Source organism: Ptiloglossa arizonensis, chromosome 2 (assembly GCF_051014685.1).
Source record: "Ptiloglossa arizonensis isolate GNS036 chromosome 2, iyPtiAriz1_principal, whole genome shotgun sequence".
Classification (NCBI taxonomy): Eukaryota; Metazoa; Arthropoda; class Insecta; order Hymenoptera; family Colletidae; genus Ptiloglossa; species Ptiloglossa arizonensis.
The window spans coordinates 6,322,968-6,343,457 of NC_135049.1; the positions used below are offsets into that span (position 1 = coordinate 6,322,968).

The following is a 20,490-nucleotide window of genomic DNA, read 5'->3' on the forward strand; positions in this document are numbered from 1 at the left end:
TCCTGGAATTATTTTTTTCTCAAATGGGAATATTTTTATTAATTTTTAGTTCGTTCGCTCGATGTATAATGCTCATCTTTTCATTTTCCGTCTCTCGTTCAAGCACAATTTATATAATAACATTTGTACCCTGAAGTATAAATTTTGTGCGTTTAAACGATTAGAATTGTTATCCGCAGTACCCAATGATCCAGTACTTTTCCACGATCATAAATTACGCGGACGTGGATCTGTGCGAATTTGCTTAAGGTTGGATTTGAGATACGAGAAAGCTGCTGCAGACTACTATACCGCGACGATAAGAAATCACATGGAAAACTTGTCACGAAATTTTGAAGTAGCTCAACATCCATCATTGACGATGACATAATGGTTGCTAGATACAGACACGTCTCGAAAAACTACGTTAGCACCTTTCTAAGTACCAGAGCAATTAACTTTAATTCGCTGAAGCATAAACGATAAGGAACTTGTACTGTCAATATAATGAGTCGTTGCTCTTGCTATGTGTCTTCCTGGAATAGTGATTTTTCTTGGACTCTCCAACTGACTCATTCATTCGCAATTTTGGAACAGATTATTCGTGCTTCAATACTTTATTTTTCTAATTTTCTACAACTATATAACTCTACCATCGACTGAAATTAATGAAAATATGAATCATGAGATAAAAGAAATATAACATTCATTAAAAGTATATAATAATAATGGAAGTTTGAGACCTGCTTTGTTTCCTCCTCAATTGTAAATTAACAAATCAAATTCTAAAGTTCAAGAAATATTATTTTGCGAACAGCTTCCAGCTACATACATAATAATTTTTTCTTGAATCTCTGAATTCGATTTATTAATTTACAATTAAGGAAGAAATTGTATTATTTGATACTGAAGAATAAAATCAAGAATAAAAATATTTACATAAATGTTATTTCTTAAGCAAGTTATTCAAACGAAGAAATGTTTAAAATTTTTGACTCGTTCTCTTATAAAACTGCAGGTTCTTTGCATTAGAAATTACCATAGATAACATTTTTATTTTTAACCTTACAATTCCACTTTCCCTAGACTAGTGTGCCACTTTAATGGCGACCAGTTAAAAATATTGAAATTAATTTATAACAGAGTATTCTTAATTATACATCTCTTCGTGCAATTGAAACTAAACTCCCGTATTAAATACCTTTGTATTGATAAAAGAAATTTTGCTTGCAAGAAATATGTTATTTAATGCCTTCGTTTAAAAGAAGGAACTCGTACTGCAGCTGTTCGATATTATTTTTAATATCAGAATTAATTTCACATTTTTTGATTAAAAGACAAATAAAAACTTTCGTCTGGCACATATGGTACGATATATATTATATAATGTTAGTAAACAAAAAGTTGTGAAGTTGCATCTATATAAGAATATCTATCAAAACGATCGACGATACAGCTACTTATCAGAAAATTAGTGTCGTGTGTGTCCTCTCAAAAATTATCTTTTCAACATAATCGATAATCTTATCGGTGATTTAACTGGCCGCGTTATATAAATCTTGTAATTACCCAGGCATACGCAATTGGATTATTTATTTATAAACTCTTGTATCTGAGAGTTTTACGTTCCACGTTATTTACCAGAATGTTTCGTACAATCGAGTGGTTAATTGATAAAGACGTGTATATATATAAAGCTTGTCTAAGCGCGACGTTATAGATTAATATATTTATGATCATTACCGCAACGTTGCATAGCGGGAAACAATTGTTTTGTCTCCTGGAAGCATTAACGTGCTTCTCATGAATTGATTATGTTAGGAACGATATATCACCGCAGCGAGGAGCACGTAGATACGTTTATTTGTTGTGCGCAGTATCTGTTCGATTGCTTTTATGAAATTACATAATGAGTTTATCTTAAAATTATTTTCTCGATATTTTTGCAGTAGAGTCGATGTGAATTTTAGTAAAGTTTGGGAAGAAGTCCTTGATAATAAGTAAAGTAACTAAATAATAACTAAAAACTAAACTGAGTTAAAAAAAATGTTAGTTAAAGATTTGGTGCTCCAGAAAGTTCCTGGAGATAAAAGCTGGAGAATTGAAAAATTATTCGTTCAATAAGACGAGAAAATAAATCACCGACTCAATTTTTCGAGAATCGGAAGAGCGTAACATTCGGAAGTATTCTAAAATTAAAACGTATGAGAATGTTAAATTTGAATATTCAAGAATGTTGTAATTCAAAAATCAATCTGGACTTAATTCAGAACGCGATTTCGATATGGGGAGTAGCAGAACTACTTGGGAGATAATAGAAAATTGATAAACGAGTAATATGGGGTTCCAGGCTCGAAATAATAAATTTGTTAATTAGTTTCTTACACGAAGCGATCAGAGTGTACAAGAGCTGAGAGGCGTTCCAGCGTTGTTAAGAAACGCTTAAACAACATACGTTTAATCGAGTTTTCAAAACAATCGATTCGATAACAGGTCACTCCTCCTTTCTCGTTTCGTTCTCGCTTGCATATCTGCATCGATATCCGCATAATCGTAAGGGATAAAAAAGAATCCTTTTGACGACTGCTACAAAGCTGATAAGACAGTGAAACCCAGACAACGGAACAGCCGATCTATTTGCGAATCTTGTCTCTTTTTGTATGCGCGTCAAAATATATACACGTACAAACCGTCACAAAAGTTTACACGTATCCATTTAATGAGTACAATTGCTGTTATAGGACTTTTGTGTTCTGAACATGTTTTGACGGGCACAATATGAATATGTATAGCGACAGGATTAATATTTGTGTACTCTAACCCGACGACCGTGTAACTTCATCATAAATGCCTCTAAACGTTAGAAATGAATAAAGAGTGTATATATACCTCCTTATCACACAGTAAATGTAAAGATATCATTTATATCAAAACAAATATCACGACACGAGTAAAGACAGAGATTTTCAGGTGAATAAATAAAAAATTGACAAAATATCTGGAAACACACCTTCCTTACTTAACAAGTTAATATATTTTTAATATTTCAATGCACAATCTGTTAGCATTGTATCTCGTATTTCACCAAAACAATTCTGATCTAGCATTTATTGCAGCATTTTCCTCCAGTATATATAAATTTATATAAATACTTATATAAATAAATTCAATATATATAAATGCTTATATTTATTTAAAATCCTATCGATAAATACTATCACTGGCGATACGTATTGAATGTTAAGAGTGTAATTGGGGGTTTTTTCTAATAATTCGTAAACTGATGCGACATTCCATAAATTAATTGGGAGAAAACAGACACTCTCGTTTACTTTGTAATATTGCCCTTAACGCTGCGTCTCGTTTCGTTCATAATATTCCAGGGTGTACGTAGAGTTTTGCTACCGTCTGTACGAGTATGTCTACACTCGATTGTGTGTATGTCCCATTTGCTTGTGTGTACTTTTCTGCGTTGAAATTTCATACACGACACCGGGCACAAATATCGTAAATTTCAAGAGATAAGGGCTGCTCGACGAATCGGAAATGAGCCTCCCGTCTCTCTCGGTCTTGTTTGACGAGTTTTCGCCCCATTTGGAAAATTATGCCAGTTTTTCCACCGCGTTCAACTGCCTGTTCGTAATCATTCCTCTCTAGATGCATGAACATTGTGAGCCCTCCGTGGTAATCACCTGTACGTTAATTGTCTTAAATAATGCAAATAGCAAAGTGTGGTTTTCATACAGAGCAAATCTACATTTGCGACACAATTCGAAATATATCTATACAGTAACCTAATTTAAAATTTATGTTAAGATCGCAAAATTTTTGCCAGAAAATTATTCCGTTTACTCCTGCTACTACAGCAAATGTACGTGTACATAACAAATATTATTAATTAAATTTGAAAATGTTTCTCTTATATACAAATTTTTGATAGGATTTGTAATAATCAAAATATCTATATTTTATATTAAGTGAAATAAAATGAAAAATACACATCAGAAATTACTCAAATAATGTTTTATCCAAAGTTTTCGAGTAATTTAGGTAATTTGTTAATATTTTCCTCAAACATTTGGTATTATAGTTTAATATTGGATACATTAAAATCTCCAAATGTAAATAGAATTCAGTAGGTGATTCTTTATTTATTTTGAACAGCGTATAACGATTAATCTCTTTTTTACAAGGAATTGTTCAGTTTTATTTTTACAGCAATTAATAATAAAAAATTATACGACGAACACTAATTACTATGTTCTTTTCTGTTTACAGTTCAAACGAATGTTGAACAAGGAACTCTCCCATTTCTCAGAGTCCTCAAAATCTGGAAACCAAATATCGGAGTACATCTGCAGCACCTTCCTTGGTATGTTTAAAAATTATTCATTCTTCGCCTATTCAATGAAAATAGAAGCTTCTGGAGGACTGTTAAATTGCAATAAAATAGAAGATAGCATTTTCGGACAATTGAGCACCGATGTTTTAAAATAGAGGAAAATTATCATATGATATTCTGTGATTGAACAAATCAATAATTTAACAGTCTTTTTCAACTTCCCAGTTTATTTTACAAATCCTTCTGAACTGTTAAACAAACAGTTATTTTTTGTAATTCGTGCCAAAGACTTAAAACTGAAACTATTTCGTAATTGGTAATTTCTCGATTAAATCATATTGAAAACTTTAATATATCAAAATTTTCAAAATCAAAATTATAATGAAATCGAAATTGATTCCTTTTTTTTTTATTTTCATCTATCCAATATAATTTTTATGTATTTCTTAAATTGCACACATACATAATATTAAACTATTCTAAAAAACCTAGTGCATATTGAAACGTTTAACACAATAGAATAGTGCAAAAAACGAGCTGTGCTATTGTTACATCTAATTTGTAATGGTTAAAAAGGACGAGAAATGAATAAAATTAAAATAATGACTATAATAAAGAAGATAACAAATATGTGAAAAAGAAGAGATCGAAAAAAGAAAGAAAAAACGAAAGAGTGTAAAATATAAGAGGAACATAAAGTTATTTACAATACACGTATTCATGCATACAAATGGGTGTCAAAAAAGTTAAGTTAAAATATGGTCTACTACCATTGTTCTGAAAGCTATTTTATTCTCCTGAAATACCGTGTTGGTTTTTCGAATGCAATAAATTCCACACAGAATTATAATTTTATTTCGTATAATGGCGAATATAAAAGAAACCTAGATAGTGATGATGACGACTTTTTTACTTGAATTCAGGATAAATATTGCCATTTAAAAACAAGAATCACTATATACGTAATACAGATGTAATTTTTAAATGGAGAGTTCATAAAAAATATGTACAAGAAATACGCCGTAAAAAACACTCGTTATGTAAATAAGTGTTTACCGGTATTTTCGCAAACTGGTATGGTATGACATCATGCCAGGTATTTTCGTACCTGTGCTTCTGTAAGCGGTTTTCCAGAAGTAACAGAAAAAAATATCGTTATTTCGTGTTTCACATCGCCTGAAATCTGGGTGTAAAGCAGTCGTGTTTTTGTTTCTTCTGCAGCTTTTCAAACAATGTTAACAATCATAAAACTGAAAGTTTTATGCGCATAAAATTGAGTTTGTAGAATTTTGAGAAACTTGTGAAAAATTTAACATATTTTTTTGTAGCATTAGGTCAAGAAAGATTGTTAAATTATAATAAATTAGTTGGTCTCTGGAGAGTTAGTTAACACAATTTTTTAGGAACATAGCAAACGAACAACCGGTTGTTGGTTTAAATAATTTTAATTAGAAGATATAAATGTGATCGACAAAATATGTATTGACTTTTCAATAAAAGCATACTTGTAGTCACTTCATGGTGGTTAAGGTATATTGAATCTACTGCATCGTATTTCAGTTAATATAAATTTGTCCATTTTATCTGCAACAATCGAATAAATTAGTTACCAAGTGAAACTCCAGTCAGTATCCCATTGAAATGTTAATTACTATTAATTTCACTCAATTTAAGACATAAAATTCAATTTTCATTTTCACAAGTCAAATGTAGTAGTTTCTCGTTAGCTGTCAGATAGTCATGCACCTCCACCACTTAACTTATCTTAGTTACTCTCATAGTTGTTCATTTTCGATTAGATAACTACTAGTATGTTTAATTTCTAGAACACTTATATTACCTCTCAAATGCTTGGAGCACTTCTCGATCTTTAAGATAAAGCTATTTTCAGCAAATATTATCTTTACATATTAATTAATTATAATTTAAGCGTCATCTAAGTATAACTTCTAATGAAAGTTATAATTGTATTTAAATATTTTATCCCTGTGAACTTTTGCCAATTTCTCTCTCCTTCTTCGAAGAAACGAACATTTGTTTACCTGCCTATAAAACGGTATCAAATTTAGAATAACTAGATAATTAAGCACCGGACAGCTATAAATTTTTCGTGTTTTTCAAAACAATACTTATAATATACAATTTTTATCTTACATTACTTCGGTATATATTGTTCTATACATTAAAAACAACAAAGTTTTATTGTTAATACTATTTCTATATAATAGGTTAGGTTGTTGCAAAATTCTAAAAGTGTACTTTCCTTTTTAACTATTACACGCTGGTAGGCAGTTAATATGGTGGTAATTCTGTGTTATCACGTATTAAGGTTCGAACACGTCTGTAGGTTTGAATTGAATTTCCAAAGTTCCAATTACTACCATATGTGGAAAATAGAATTTTGAAGAAAGTTTTTGCCCTGGACAGAGTTCGTTGATATTCGCAATGTACGTCACGCGACCTGGAGCACCGAGAAGACAAAACAGAGAAAGGATAATGGTTAAGCGTTGCGAGGCCATCGCCAGGAGCAAATTTATCAGGGACAATGAATCGAGCACCAACTCTTACGCATTAAAAGCCCTTGAGACCCCGCGTTTGCACGCATATTTCTCGAGCATTCATCCCGTCTGACTCGTTTTGTCCCGTGGATTCCTTTTTGCTCGTTAAGCCAGGAAATGAATTCTCGTTTACGTAAACAGCCTTTTCAACCGATTTGAGGATGGTATGAAAGGCACTTTTGTAGCACATTTGCGATTATCGCGTCGGAGATTTCACGTGGAAAAATGTTTCCTTCTAAAGGGAAATTCCAACTTCGAACATGTGAGAACTTGATCATAGAAATTAAACGAAAAAGCAACATAATTACGATCAAACTTCTTAATTGTCTTAAAAGTAAGTTTAGTACTTTATTTCGATGTTTAGACTGAAATTGAAACATTTTTCAAGAATTTCTTAATCTAATTACTTATCTGAATAAAATATCGAAAGAATAATGTCGATTAGAATGAGATGCACTAAGTCTTTTATAAAATAAATAAATTGATTGCATCCAGCAGAGTCGCTCAACGAAAAATGTTACCGGTACATAAACCATTTACGACATAATTTCAGTTTGCCATTTCCTAAAATGATCTTTGCGTAATAACGCGGAGGAGAAGCTTTGCATCAATTGTTCGTTAGTTTTATCTACTTGTATTGTTTCTTTAAAGGTCATATAATTTGTTTGTTTGTGAAAATATCTAACCATTATTCTATGTTTCTGATTGGTCAGTTTTCTGTCTATGTTCGCAGACAAGCAACAGGAGTTGGACCTACCGTCCTTGAGAATCGAGGATGCAGTTGCAGCTGCAGGCAGCGTAGATGCACGGGCGGCGAAGAAGAAGGACCGGGTTGAGAGAGGTCCGGCCGCCATGTCCCACATAAGTGGTGTTAAACGACCACTCACTCACACGAATAGCTTCACAGGGGAGCGTGTACCACTTTATGGCGTTGAAACACCTCACGAAGAAGAACTTGGCAAGGTAAGAACGAATATTTTCGCTTTTAATTGGCCACTCACCCGAAGATTGGTAGCCAAACACATTTCAATCCCTGACGATTTGATGACTAGGTTGAAGTATACTAAAAATTTACTAAGAATGCTGAGATACAACTCAATAGGTTTTGTTAGAAAGCGAAGTAACCAGAACATTAAAGCTAGCATCACGTTGCGTTACAAATCGTCAAATACAGAAGAAATCGAGTAGAAAATTTAAAGTGATACAATGATTAAGCTGCAAATGTGTGTTAAATTGATTTCTTAATATGTCAGGTTCTAATTGGGCAAAACATTATTATGACAACTAAGGAGAGGACGGTAATATACATTATTATAACTACTCTTATTTGCTCATTAGATTTTATGTGGAAGTTAATTGAACCTAAAAGCTAAATTGATGTAAATCTTAAGCTAAATGTGTCTTTAAAAAGTAGAAATGCTGAGACAATGATTAAGTTAATAGAATAATTTTTATATTTAAAAAAAACTGGGATTATAGAAAAGTCATCTAGGAAAGCTAACTTTACTGTAGTTAAGTTGCAAACTCCTTGTATGGAATTGTTTTGCTATAAGGTCAGGTTCTAATTTGATAGAAGATGGTTATGAAAATTAGGAGATGCTAGTGTTTGGTAGCATGATCGTGGATGTTGGATACTCTCGTTGGATCATAAGATTTTAGGTAGAAAGACATGTAAGAATATAGACCAGATTTCCTTGCCTGATCATTATATATTAATTGGATCTGCACCGACTATTGTGAATTGAGTTGATACAACTATTGGATCGGAGAAACGTGGAATTTGGATTGCATTATAATTATAAAATTTCAATTGGGAAAAAATATAATAAATAGCAAGAGCATAGCTTAAATTACACATATATTAGGGACAAATTTACTATGAAACCTAAGCTGATGTAAACATAGAGTATCAGAATGTGCAATCAGTTTTAATTGTATTAAAGTTCACTATAGACACAAAGATGCATCGTTGATTACCACTTTCGTTCAAGCATTAATTTTTAATTACTGCTATATTATCCGAGAAGATCAAGATTAAGATTGACATTTCTATTACGTCGTTTCCAATGTACCAAAGTATATGTTCCTATGTCCAAATTTACTTGTTCGAATTGTGTAATCATCTCTGAGAATGCAACCTAGAATCGTGAAAGCTAAATTAATTAACAGGGCCAACGCTTTCTACCCATTAAGAAGACCTCGATTACGAATTCAATGGCTTTCAGTGAGTGTCACTTACACAACCAATCTACGAATCTCCTCGATCGTTGATTGTTCATTACAAATCGCGAATACCGATATGAAAAAAATACCACATCGTGTGAATGCAAATGTTTGATAAAATTTCGTTCAATAATAAACTGGATCTATACTCGTTCACAGTCGACGGGAATAAACAGTTACTCGCAATACTTCGTTTCATTTCCATAGTTTCCAATCGTGGTGAAACCGCAAATCAGATCACACACTGCTCTGCAATATTCCAGATTTACTCCTCTGCTAATTCCATGCTGTTGTCTGGTTATCAATTGCGTTTGCACGAGACCTGGAACACGTGTAATCCCTGACACGTACAGAAGGCATCCGAGTTTACGTTCGTTTCAACATTCTGAACGAACATGGAGATCTGATCTGTTGTTTATATTCGTTGCGCAGCTGTGGATTTGATTGTCCCCTAGAAAGATTGTTCAGTTATTTCAATTCTTTATTTGGTGTCGGATTCTTCGACGTGTTCCCTATTTGTGATCAAATTCGAATGAACTTTCAAAAGCTGTGAGAAACGATTAGTATTTTTCTTGCATTGGATATGAGCCAAGGTCAGGTTTACTTAGGCTTGTGTTATGTTTGGATTAGACCTGTGAGAATTTATTTTTATTTTTCTTTTTTTATTGGATTGGAGCCAGGTGTGCTCTAAACTGGATTAGACCTGGGTTAGGCTGCAGCACTGTGAAAATTTATTTGTGTCTGTGTGTCTTTGCAGCATGGCTTTGCATTTGATTTTTGAGACAAATGGGTTACCTTTAGGAAGTATTTAGTAAGTTTATTAATAAATTTGTTTGCGAAGCGTTTTATAGTCTATGTGTATACAAATTAAAGAATTAATTGTATAGGTCCATTAGTTTGGAGTTTTACGAGTATCTTGTTCAAAATCAAAATATCGTATTTCAAAAGTTTTTTTGTTATAAAAATCGAGAAGTCACCACTTAAGTTAGTATAAGATTTCATTGCGGCTCCTTTTTATCTTTATACTTGCGTCTATAGGCACTGGTTTTATACGAGACTCTAGAGATTTTACGAAAACATTTGGCCTAGGAAATTTCCAGCGGCATGAAAGATGCCACGACTGTCAAATATTTGCTTGTTGGCGGTTATGCGAGTATATTAAGATAGTAAATTTAGAAAGTGAAAGAATAGAAAAAAGAAGACTATGTCGCAACAAAGTCGTCTTTGAAATATGGAAACCATTGATAGATTCCTGTGTATTTCATAAATCGTCCCAATATTCGTCTGATTTAACTAGAATATTGGTAGCTGATATAGATTCAGAAAATTATTAATTTTAATATTTCAGAATAATTAGAATACTTGGTTATCTTCAGATTGATCAATGATCGATACACATTTTAAAAAGTGTAGAAATGTACTGGATAAAATTTTGATGTTAGAAAGTATTTTTTGTTTTTAACGAACAAGCTGTTGACATAGGTTGAACATCAAATGTAATATAAGATGTTTAAAACTTTCACAAAAATGTATGGATTTATTTAATAACGTAATTCGAATGAATAAATTCCAAGTTTTGTAAGACTAGTTATAGTAGGTATGATAGACATCGGAATGTCTTTGGGCTTCTAATTGAATATTTGTTAATAAAAAATTGAGTTTTGACTATATACCAAACGCACATTGGATAAAAGGCGGTAATATTATTAATTGTTATATTACTCGATGAAATCAGGGTTAGACAGCCTTCTTATGATTTAAATAACTTTACCAAAGAAAAATGTTTTTATTTTGCGTGCGCACAAATTTGTTAATGACCCTATGTTAAAAATTTGCAGCTTCTGTCGGACATCGATAAGTGGGGCATCGACATCTTCAGGATAGGCGAGCTGAGCAGCAACAGACCATTGACCTGCGTTGCCTACACAGTCTTCCAGAGGCGAGATCTGCTGAAATCTCTGGGCATACCGCCAAAGACCTTCGTGACCTTCATGATGACCCTCGAGGATCACTACGTCAAGGACAATCCCTTCCATAATAGTCTCCACGCGGCCGATGTGACCCAATCCACCCACGCTCTCCTCAACACGCCCGCACTCGAGGTTAATATTGTATTCACTGTTGTTTGTTTCACTGTTCGTGCTCGCGCGAATTTCGCAATTAGAATCGTGTCGAATACAACTGTTTCCTTCGATCCCCCCTTTCTCTCCATCAGAAAGTATTTCCGTACACGTGGCATAGCCTAACAAATTCGCTACCATTTGATTAGAACTTCTTGGTACCTAACAAAGATCTAACGAATATTACTTACTATAAATTAATATTAATTGTTACTCTCCAGCTTCCAATAGCCATTGATTCGCGGTTTTGTGCGTTTAATCGTAGTCAAATGACTTTACCGAATACGGACAGTTGTAATGAACTGGATTTCTTTTCTTCTTCACAGTCCGTGTTCACGCCATTGGAAATCACCGCAGCTCTATTCGCGGCCACCATTCACGATGTGGACCATCCTGGACTCACGAATCAGTTCCTCATCAATTCGAGTGAGTATTTGATCAGCTAGCCGCTGAAATATGAAATCGTTCGGAAAAATTGTATTCGTTATCCATTTGTTTATCTCTCCAGGCTCCGAGCTCGCCTTGATGTACAATGACGAATCCGTTTTGGAGAATCACCACTTGGCAGTGGCGTTCAAGCTCCTTCAGAACGAGGGCTGCGACATATACGTCAGCATAACGACGAAACAACGTCGAACCCTCCGCAAGATGGTGATCGATATGGTTCTGTCGACAGACATGTCCAAGCACATGTCTCTATTGGCAGATCTGAAGACCATGGTGGAGACAAAGAAAGTGGCCGGGTCCGGTGTACTCCTCCTTGACAACTACACGGACCGTATTCAAGTTCTGCAGAACCTGGTACACTGCGCTGACCTGTCAAACCCTACAAAACCGTTACCCCTTTACCGACAATGGGTCGGTCTACTCATGGAGGAGTTCTTCTTGCAAGGCGATCGTGAACGCGAATTGAACATGGATATCAGCCCGATGTGCGACCGACACAATGCGACGATCGAGAAAACGCAGGTCGGGTTCATCGATTACATTGTCCATCCTCTTTGGGAAACCTGGGCGGATCTAGTACACCCTGACGCACAAGAAATTTTGGACACCCTCGAAGATAACCGTAGCTCTTACTTGTCGATGATCCCTCCGTCGCCACCGTCCGACGATCAGCAACAGCAACATCAAGGGAACGAACAGTCCGACAGAATACACTTCCAGGTGAGTTAGCGTCATGACTTACTCTTTACTACCTAGGTTCAGACGTATAAAAAACCCTGTTCAGCTATTTATTTATAACGTTCATTGAACTGACGGTTACTCCGATAAGTGTCAATTTTATTTCTCCGATGTAAAATATATATTTCGTTGTAATGTTTATCGGACAAATAACGCATCAAAAATTGTTTACCTTTCATTTGTCATTCGAAATATTTACCTAGGTAACAATTTTCTCCATTTATGTCAGTACGTTAGATCGAGTACTAATCAAATTTCTAATCGGTGTGGATCGTGTTTGAAAAATTTAGTTTTGTTGGCATATTGTCATATACACAAAACGTATTTGAAATAAAGTTTAGGTACTCGTACTTAAATGTAAAAACGGTGTATTTTTCTTTCGCGTAATATAATAAATAAATCGATTTGATAATAGTGACTCATCGATAAATATAGAATATAAGTGTATAAATAATAAGATAATTCTGTCGCGCGTATTTGTCATAAAATCCGATCATTTTGAAACTTCTCTTTAAGTGGTTCAAGTATGCGTCGCATACGTTTAAACTCGATCTCGTAAATTGGCAATAAAAGTTGTCGAGTATATTTGAATACCTGTACGAGTATCGAAACATCCATCTCGTGTCGAACCATTTGATCAACTTGAACGTACCAACTGTTTCAGGTGACACTGGAAGAGGGTGACGAGACTGGAGACACAACGGAGACAGGGGACGCAGGTGGAGCGGCTGAAACAACTATGCCGAGTGACGAAGGGGGCGGTGAGGCAGATGAAAACGCCGCGGAGGCTGGAATGTGACGGAGGCTCGCGGGTATTTGCAGAAAGCTCCAAGAGAAGGTGCAGCAGACCTTGTGGCGTGTGCGTCAGTGACGACTAGTTCACTGTCGGCTGGCCGGGTCTTTTTGTGTCGATCTACCGACCTTTGGCCAAGCTCCACTCCCTGGAACGGTGGGAAAAGCCTTGTTGGGATAAAACGAGCAAGGATACGAAGGGAATGTCTAGTCGCTGCTAGTTCAGACCTGGAGGACACGAAAGGTCCTTCTTTCTGATGCGTTGGAAACGAGACGAACAGAGACAGAAAGGAAAATGAAAACAATCGAAAGTAACACACACACAAGGAGGAGCTCCTTGTACGCTTTGGTGATCGTTTCCTCCTCGCTGACGCGGGTCTCAGGATGAGGAACGATCCTCGATCGCTGCGCTTCGGCTGGCTCGATGCGTATCGAAAGCGTCGAAAGTGATATCCTCACTTCGCAATGGAGATGAGTATCGTCGTCGTTACCATTGTCGTCCTTTTCTTTCCCATGTTGTCGTTCGATCGGGCCCTCCCTAAGGGTGTCCGAGAGTCGAACGAAGTGACGAATCTCTTCACGAAGTACCTGTGCAAAGTACGGAGGGCTGATACCAGAAAGGGATGACCCCTGTCCGGGGTTCCCTAGAATCGACACGACTCGAGGATGCAGAAATCTCATTTCGCAGTGACAGGATCCTTACTGACATATCAATTACATGGTACAAGCTGTGCGGTCGAAGCCGCGATTTTCGAACGATTCGGAGGATCTTCTGTGTAGCCAGCTGACCCCTCATCGAGCATACACCGAGAGGAAAACAGTAAAGTATTCGAATCTCGTTGGTCGTGGGCTTTAAAAGAGGCTGAGTTCCTCTTCGGCGTTAACAATGTCGTCGAAGAGGATCAGTCTAGGTACGAAGCAATTGGAAAAATTGTCGCCAAGAAGTACAAGTACAAATAATAGATGCAAACAGTGATTGGAACTCGAGGAGGGGATCAGGGGCAGAAATTGAACAGAAGACTTTAGAGGAACATTAGTATCGCGTTTCACGTTCATCCTTGATTCTCCGATGAATACCTCGGCAGCAACCTAATCGTTAGAAGGACTAAGTCTATCTCTAATCGTAAGATTTCAAAGTCATGCTCGCTGACTAGTACGTAGAAGAAGTAACGGTGGAAGAAGTTCAATGGAGAGCCAGATGTAGCCACGCCCGATGCGAACGAGATCGTAATGGATGTCGCTGGAATCTGTTGAGACTCGAAGCTACATGTCGGACCGTGGAACGAACGGACGAGCGATTAATTTTACTATAGAACTGCGCTAAAGGCTGGCCTTTTCTTTGGGTTCTTCATATTAAAATTATCGTGTAGTGACGTTTTCGTCGCAACGTTCGCAAACAAACAAACAAACAAAGAAACAAACACACGCACACACAAACATACACGCGCATACACATTTACACGAGACACCGAGGATTAATTTTTAACCAAAGAATAATGTTAGTCACCGTCGAAGGAGAAATAAAGACATTCGAAATATCTTCATCCGAAGAAACAAAGAAAATATACAAACGAAACAAACATTTCTCGCGAGTAATCATCGCACGTTTTGGCTTCTAGCGATGGTAGATGTAGGGGATCGTAATCCGTGACAAAGTGAAAATTAATTAGATAGGATTGCAGCTCGATGTGTTACGAAAAAATAAATAAATAAATAAATAAATAAATAAATAAATAATAATGATAAAAAAATCCAGAAAAAATACAAACTACTCTCGCTTGGATGTCTGTGAATCGCTCAAATTCGTGAGTCGACCTCGACGAAAGTCATCTCGGAACCGCGACTTTAATCTAGTATTCATGCGATCAATCATATATTTCGATCGTCGAACGTCGATTCCTTGGGAACACGACGTTGTCTTTTTCGAAGAATGGACCACTCGCGTGTCCACTTCCGGTTCGCGACGCTGATTGGACTTCGAGCGCGTGTTGGCACGAGAGTAATGGGGACAGTATTCGCCTGGAAAATTGATGCGCCATTTCGAAGAGAGATTTTCTTTGCGAACGACTGTCGATTCGGAAAACTTTCTTTTTTTTTTTCAAATCGAAAAGAGTGTTTACATTGTATTGAGATTTTTACAAAATGTTCCCAATCATTACTTTCCGGCGTGTAACGCCGTGTTTCTGTGATCGAAAATTGTTTTATTTTTTCTTTTTGTTGTTTTTCATAAATTTTTATACGAATAAATCGACACGAAAGTGAAACGAAACAAGTATGCATTGTTAATCGAACAGATAGAACCCGTCACTTCCTCGCCGACCAAGCGTCATCGAATTGTCAAAATTTCTTGTGGATCGAGATTGGTATAACTGAGTTATATATAATAAGATGAAACAAACGACGCGCAAAAGGGGCTCAAAAAGCAACAAAGTAATAAGTAATCGAGACCTACTTGAGAAAGGAGCGAAACTGTATCTGTGTCGTAGGCAGTGAACCTAGTGAATGTTTTTTTGGTGCTGGTCACCAAGCTTAGTTCGTAAAAGTATTACGTAAGGCTACGAGACTACATATTAAGCTGAAGATTAACTTAAACGAACTTCTTAGAGCGTAAGCAACGAGGTTATTAATGATAATTAACGTGTAACCGTAAAAAGAAGAGAAATTGACGTAACGCAGGCGTGCGGACGCTCTTTCGAGGGAAAATGAGTTTTTCCACCTCTCCCACGGGATCCTTTAAAAATTGCGAGAATTCCGCTCGAGATGGATTTGATCGGATCGAGATAAAAGTTAAGAAGAAAGAGATAATTGAAAGACGATAAGGAAAGAAAGTTCCGTTCAAGCATGAACGACCGATCGAACGACATGGTTTTTCGATTTTTCCTTTCCATTCACCCGTTAGATTTTTATTCTATTACCTTCCCCCCTCCCCAAAAGTTTTTTTCGTCGATATTGTTCAACCTCGTATGATACACAGTAGCTTGGCGATGACTAATCCAGTGATTGTTTTACCGTGCATGACAATGACCATGAAATCACATGATATGTGTGCTTGTATTAATCACAGTGACAATGGTGACGACGATGACGATAACGATATGGTCACGCGACATTAAGATGCTGATGATTGCGAAATAAATAGAGGTAAAAAGAAATACAACGTGTTTGATTGCTGGACAGTTAAATGAACATGTATTAATATCGTGTAACCCTCGTACGAGATGTATGTGTAATAAAACATATTTATTGTCGGAATTATCAGTCCTGTTTTTTTTTATTCTTACCTCCAGCTCAGATCCACGATCTTTGAAGATATTTCTTCGAACAATTTGGAAACGAACGAGTATACAAATTATAGAGTTGTAGCCTCGATGTGAAAGAATTATCCAGTTACAGTTTAGAAAATTGAAAAATTCGGTAATTTGCACAGTACTAAAAAACTCGTTAATGACTTCTAAGTACGTTGTAGAGGAAAGATTAGAGAGTGTCCTCTATCAACGATTAAGAATCATTTACTCTTAGTTTTGAAGCTATAGGAATCAGAACGTAATAAAAGCATAGTAGGTAATTACAATTTACTTTCAACTGAAATTGTATTTCATTTGTTTGCACTGGCTGCAATCCACAAGCAATTCAAATCTAATCGAGACTTTCTTGTCCTAAACACACGTAATCTTCCACTTTAACGTACTTTGAGCGTAATCGGTGTCTATAATATTTAGATTTAAAAAGGGATGCTATAGTGATACGTTCATTATTTCGATGGCAACTTCTACATTATCAATTCGAGATGGAATAAATGGGAATAAGATGGAATAAATTCTCTATTAGTGATAAGAATTGAAATAAATAATTGCAGAAAATATTTTACACTCTATCACAGATAAGATACACGATATATTATAGTCTTCCTTACCTTTTTTGTGTTACATCGGACGAAATATAGAGTAGACAGTTGTCACATCTTTGTTGACAGATTACCAAGACAATAAAGAGGTTCGCTATATACACAATTGCTTCTATACTACTTCGTATAAGTATAAATTGCAAAACTCATGATATTACCCCACGCGTCTAAAGCAGGGATTATCAGGTTTAATTTCATTGATTAGAGTCTATCTTCTTTTTTTCTCTGTTATGTTCCTTCATCTTTTTCTCAGTCGAGAATTCATATCAAGATGCTATGACACAAACAAGGGAGTTACTATCGCACAATTTAAAATGCCGATTTCGTAAAATATCAGTGATTCTAAAGCGATCTCTTTGTTTAAAAATGGTGATATTGAGAACTATTTACAATCAAATCACTGAAGTTGATAAAGATACTAAACGTAGAAAAATGATTATACATCTTATGTATTTCTATTAAACCTATTCAGTTTCAGAAAACATTGTAACAGTAAGTTTTATTCGTTCTCGAAGTTCGATGTGACAACAGATAGAATTTTGAATATTTTAGCACTATGAAACAAAGAATATTTTCAAAGTTACAGCTACCCTAATACTTCATTAAAATCTTCCCATCTAGTGTCAGCACGTACTCTCTAATATCTTAAATTCTAAGAAACAAACGGTTAAATAACACCTGAAACTATGATGTCACTTTTTTAACATCATAGTTTAAAATCATATATAGAGATAGTAAAAAGGAGGGGACAAAAACTATTTGTGTTACTAGAAATTAATTTATTAAAATGAATCGGTTACATACATATTCTTGTATTCCATTCAAGTATAAAAAGGTTCCATACAGTCTTACGCGTTACAAAAGTTTCGTACATAATATTTTATTTTCGTTTTTCTTTTCACAATCTTCCTGTCAATGATACCATCGATACAAATTGCAATTCATGTGCTCCCGCTTATTATTACCGTACAATTCGAGCCACAATAAATTATTTCCCAACCATTGGATTGGATAAGGTGAGTCTATTTAATTTCTACTAAGATTATCAAATCTGACTGAATTTTTTCTTATCGAAATACTTAAAAGATAAGGTCGATACAGAAAAATATACAACTACAAACGTCAAAAATGAATCGATGTCATTTAAATATCGAGTAAATTTCTACACTCAGATTGAAGGACGTACTATTGAGCACTATGATTAGACAGATAAGTGTTAATACTTGTATTATGGATATATAGTATTAATACCACTACTCAATCCTAAAATTCAAATGTTTTCTAAACTAATGATTTTTTTTTCTAAACTAATGATTTTTTGCCATAAGTAGTTTAATACTTTTCTGTAGGAAATAACAAGCTGTATTAGTGCATTACAGAATGTACAATTCTATTTAAAAAAACACCTTCACTCGAGGAAGTCATCTGCATACCGACTTCATAATGTACGAATAGTTCTTCTCTATTAATAGCTACAAACCTATGAGCACCATTTTGTTGCTTTTCCAGTACTTCCTAGTTTTATTTTCCTCTTTTTATTCCGTATTGACAACTTTTGTTTTCTTTCTTTTCCATTTCCGATTGCCTGACACACCTTAATGTTTACATTAGTTTATTACATATTCCTCTTCGTTATTGATCACAATTTCCCTTTTGAGGCAACAAAATTTTCCACAAAATGCTGCGTTTGTTCATCATCTGCGAATTGTTTCTCATTTAATGCATTTTATGGAGCTCGAAACAGATGGTAGTCAGTAGGTGTGATGTCTGACAAATAGAACTGACCACCGATGTTTTAAAATTGTTTCTTCCATAGGTTTCGTTGTATACGATAGAACAATACCCTTGCGATAGCACAGGACATTCTTCTCCACGTTTTTTCTGCACTCGTTGCAATTACTGCAATATTTATGGAGAGTATTTCGTTGTGATTTAAATATCTCGAGGTTACAATTTTCCGGAAATCTCACTATACGCACAACATAAACGTTCTATCGTATAAAGGAAGTTTTAAACCTAGCTGAGATTGTTAATATTTATCAAGTCAATTGCCTTTTAATCACATTTTTACGTGTTACCCATTTTTCACTACCAGTGATAATTCTGTTCAAAAGAGTTCAGTTTGGTGTCATAGAACATGCTTTGTTTCTATATTACCCAATTTGCAAGTTTTCCCGAGTTTTTTCAAATGACGATAAAAGGTACATTGTGACGTGTCCAGCTTCCTGTTAATTCTCTCGTTGTTTGCCATGGATTTTGTTCCCCTAGTGTCTACAAAGCAGTATCGTTGGATCCCGATGAGTGATTAGGTCTTTTTTTCATGAGAAAAAATCTTTCGAAGACTTCCTCGTTTCCATGGGGTGAGGTCAGAGGGAACAGGGGATGCCCTGGCCCTTGGGTGTGAAGCGCACTCATTGAAACCTCCATGGTGATCTTCTTCCCACGAAATAAAATAAAAGTCTCCGAGTGGACTCAAGTTTGTGACTTTCATTGAGGAGTTCCCGAACACGTTACGAGAAAGAAAGAAGTGAAAAATAATCCTGGAACATATAATTGTTTGAAGACACTTATCAAGTTTATCGCAACAGAAGAAATACAAAATACACGTATTAATTTTAGAAACTATCGGGAACGTTACAGTGATGGGAGTGAATGAAGTACTTGGGGCGGAGGACGTCAATGAAACTACCACTTTCGCTTAATTATTTGTAAATATATTATTAAGTAACATCTATAATATAGTAATGAAAAATCATGTACATTAATAAGTATCGCCGTAATATTTATAATCCATTAGTAAAACACTCAGTTATGTATAAGACTTCGTAGCTTTCAAGCGTGGATCCATTTCTAGGATAGTAGTACCATCGGATCGAGTTCAGAGTGCAGAAAACGTGTGTGTTTCAATCGTGTCATCTTTTCCTCTCCTGCCCTAAGGGTACCGTTTACCGATACCCTGCTTAGAGTAAGGAGGGGTGGGGGATGCTTTTCATCCCCCATTCACCCCGAACGCTATCGTGGTTCGCGAAATAAAGTCGATATCTTCTCTCTTTTCGTTCGGTAAAAAATGTATCAGGCGCCTTTTACACGTGTTCATACTTAATCTAGCGTGGTTATTGCAGGTATTATCGAGATGGCTCGAGTTTCACGGTGCGACCTTCGATCGAGTCTCGAATGGCGTGATCTACCGAGTCTTGATCAGATTTATAGCATTGCACGAAGGAGTTTTTCTTCGAGACACCCCGGAGGTTCTCCATGAGGACATTGTTTGCGTTGTTTTACATTATTTAGGATGGATGATCAAAAATTATTTACCTTATTTTATCTGAAACGTTTCTCGATCAATTTTGTGTCCCACCTTCTGGTACAATTTCAGATACAATAAGA

At 35.5% G+C, this 20,490-nt stretch overlaps 1 protein-coding gene across 17 annotated transcripts in view; it reads left to right on the top strand.

The window, feature by feature from the left end:
* The window catches only part of Dnc (phosphodiesterase dunce), a 621,682-nt gene extending 605,225 nt beyond the window's left edge, over positions 1 to 16,457 (top strand). For all 17 annotated transcript variants that reach the window (XM_076327449.1, XM_076327452.1, XM_076327458.1 and 14 more), the window contains 6 exons: positions 4,258 to 4,351; positions 7,613 to 7,842; positions 10,941 to 11,204; positions 11,549 to 11,648; positions 11,731 to 12,389; positions 13,072 to 16,457. In XM_076327449.1, the coding sequence (XP_076183564.1) occupies positions 4,258 to 4,351; positions 7,613 to 7,842; positions 10,941 to 11,204; positions 11,549 to 11,648; positions 11,731 to 12,389; positions 13,072 to 13,206 (1,482 nt within the window). In that variant the 3' untranslated portion in view covers positions 13,207 to 16,457. The remainder of the gene's footprint in view (positions 1 to 4,257; positions 4,352 to 7,612; positions 7,843 to 10,940; positions 11,205 to 11,548; positions 11,649 to 11,730; positions 12,390 to 13,071) is intronic.
* The last annotated feature ends 4,033 nt before the right edge of the window (positions 16,458 to 20,490 follow it).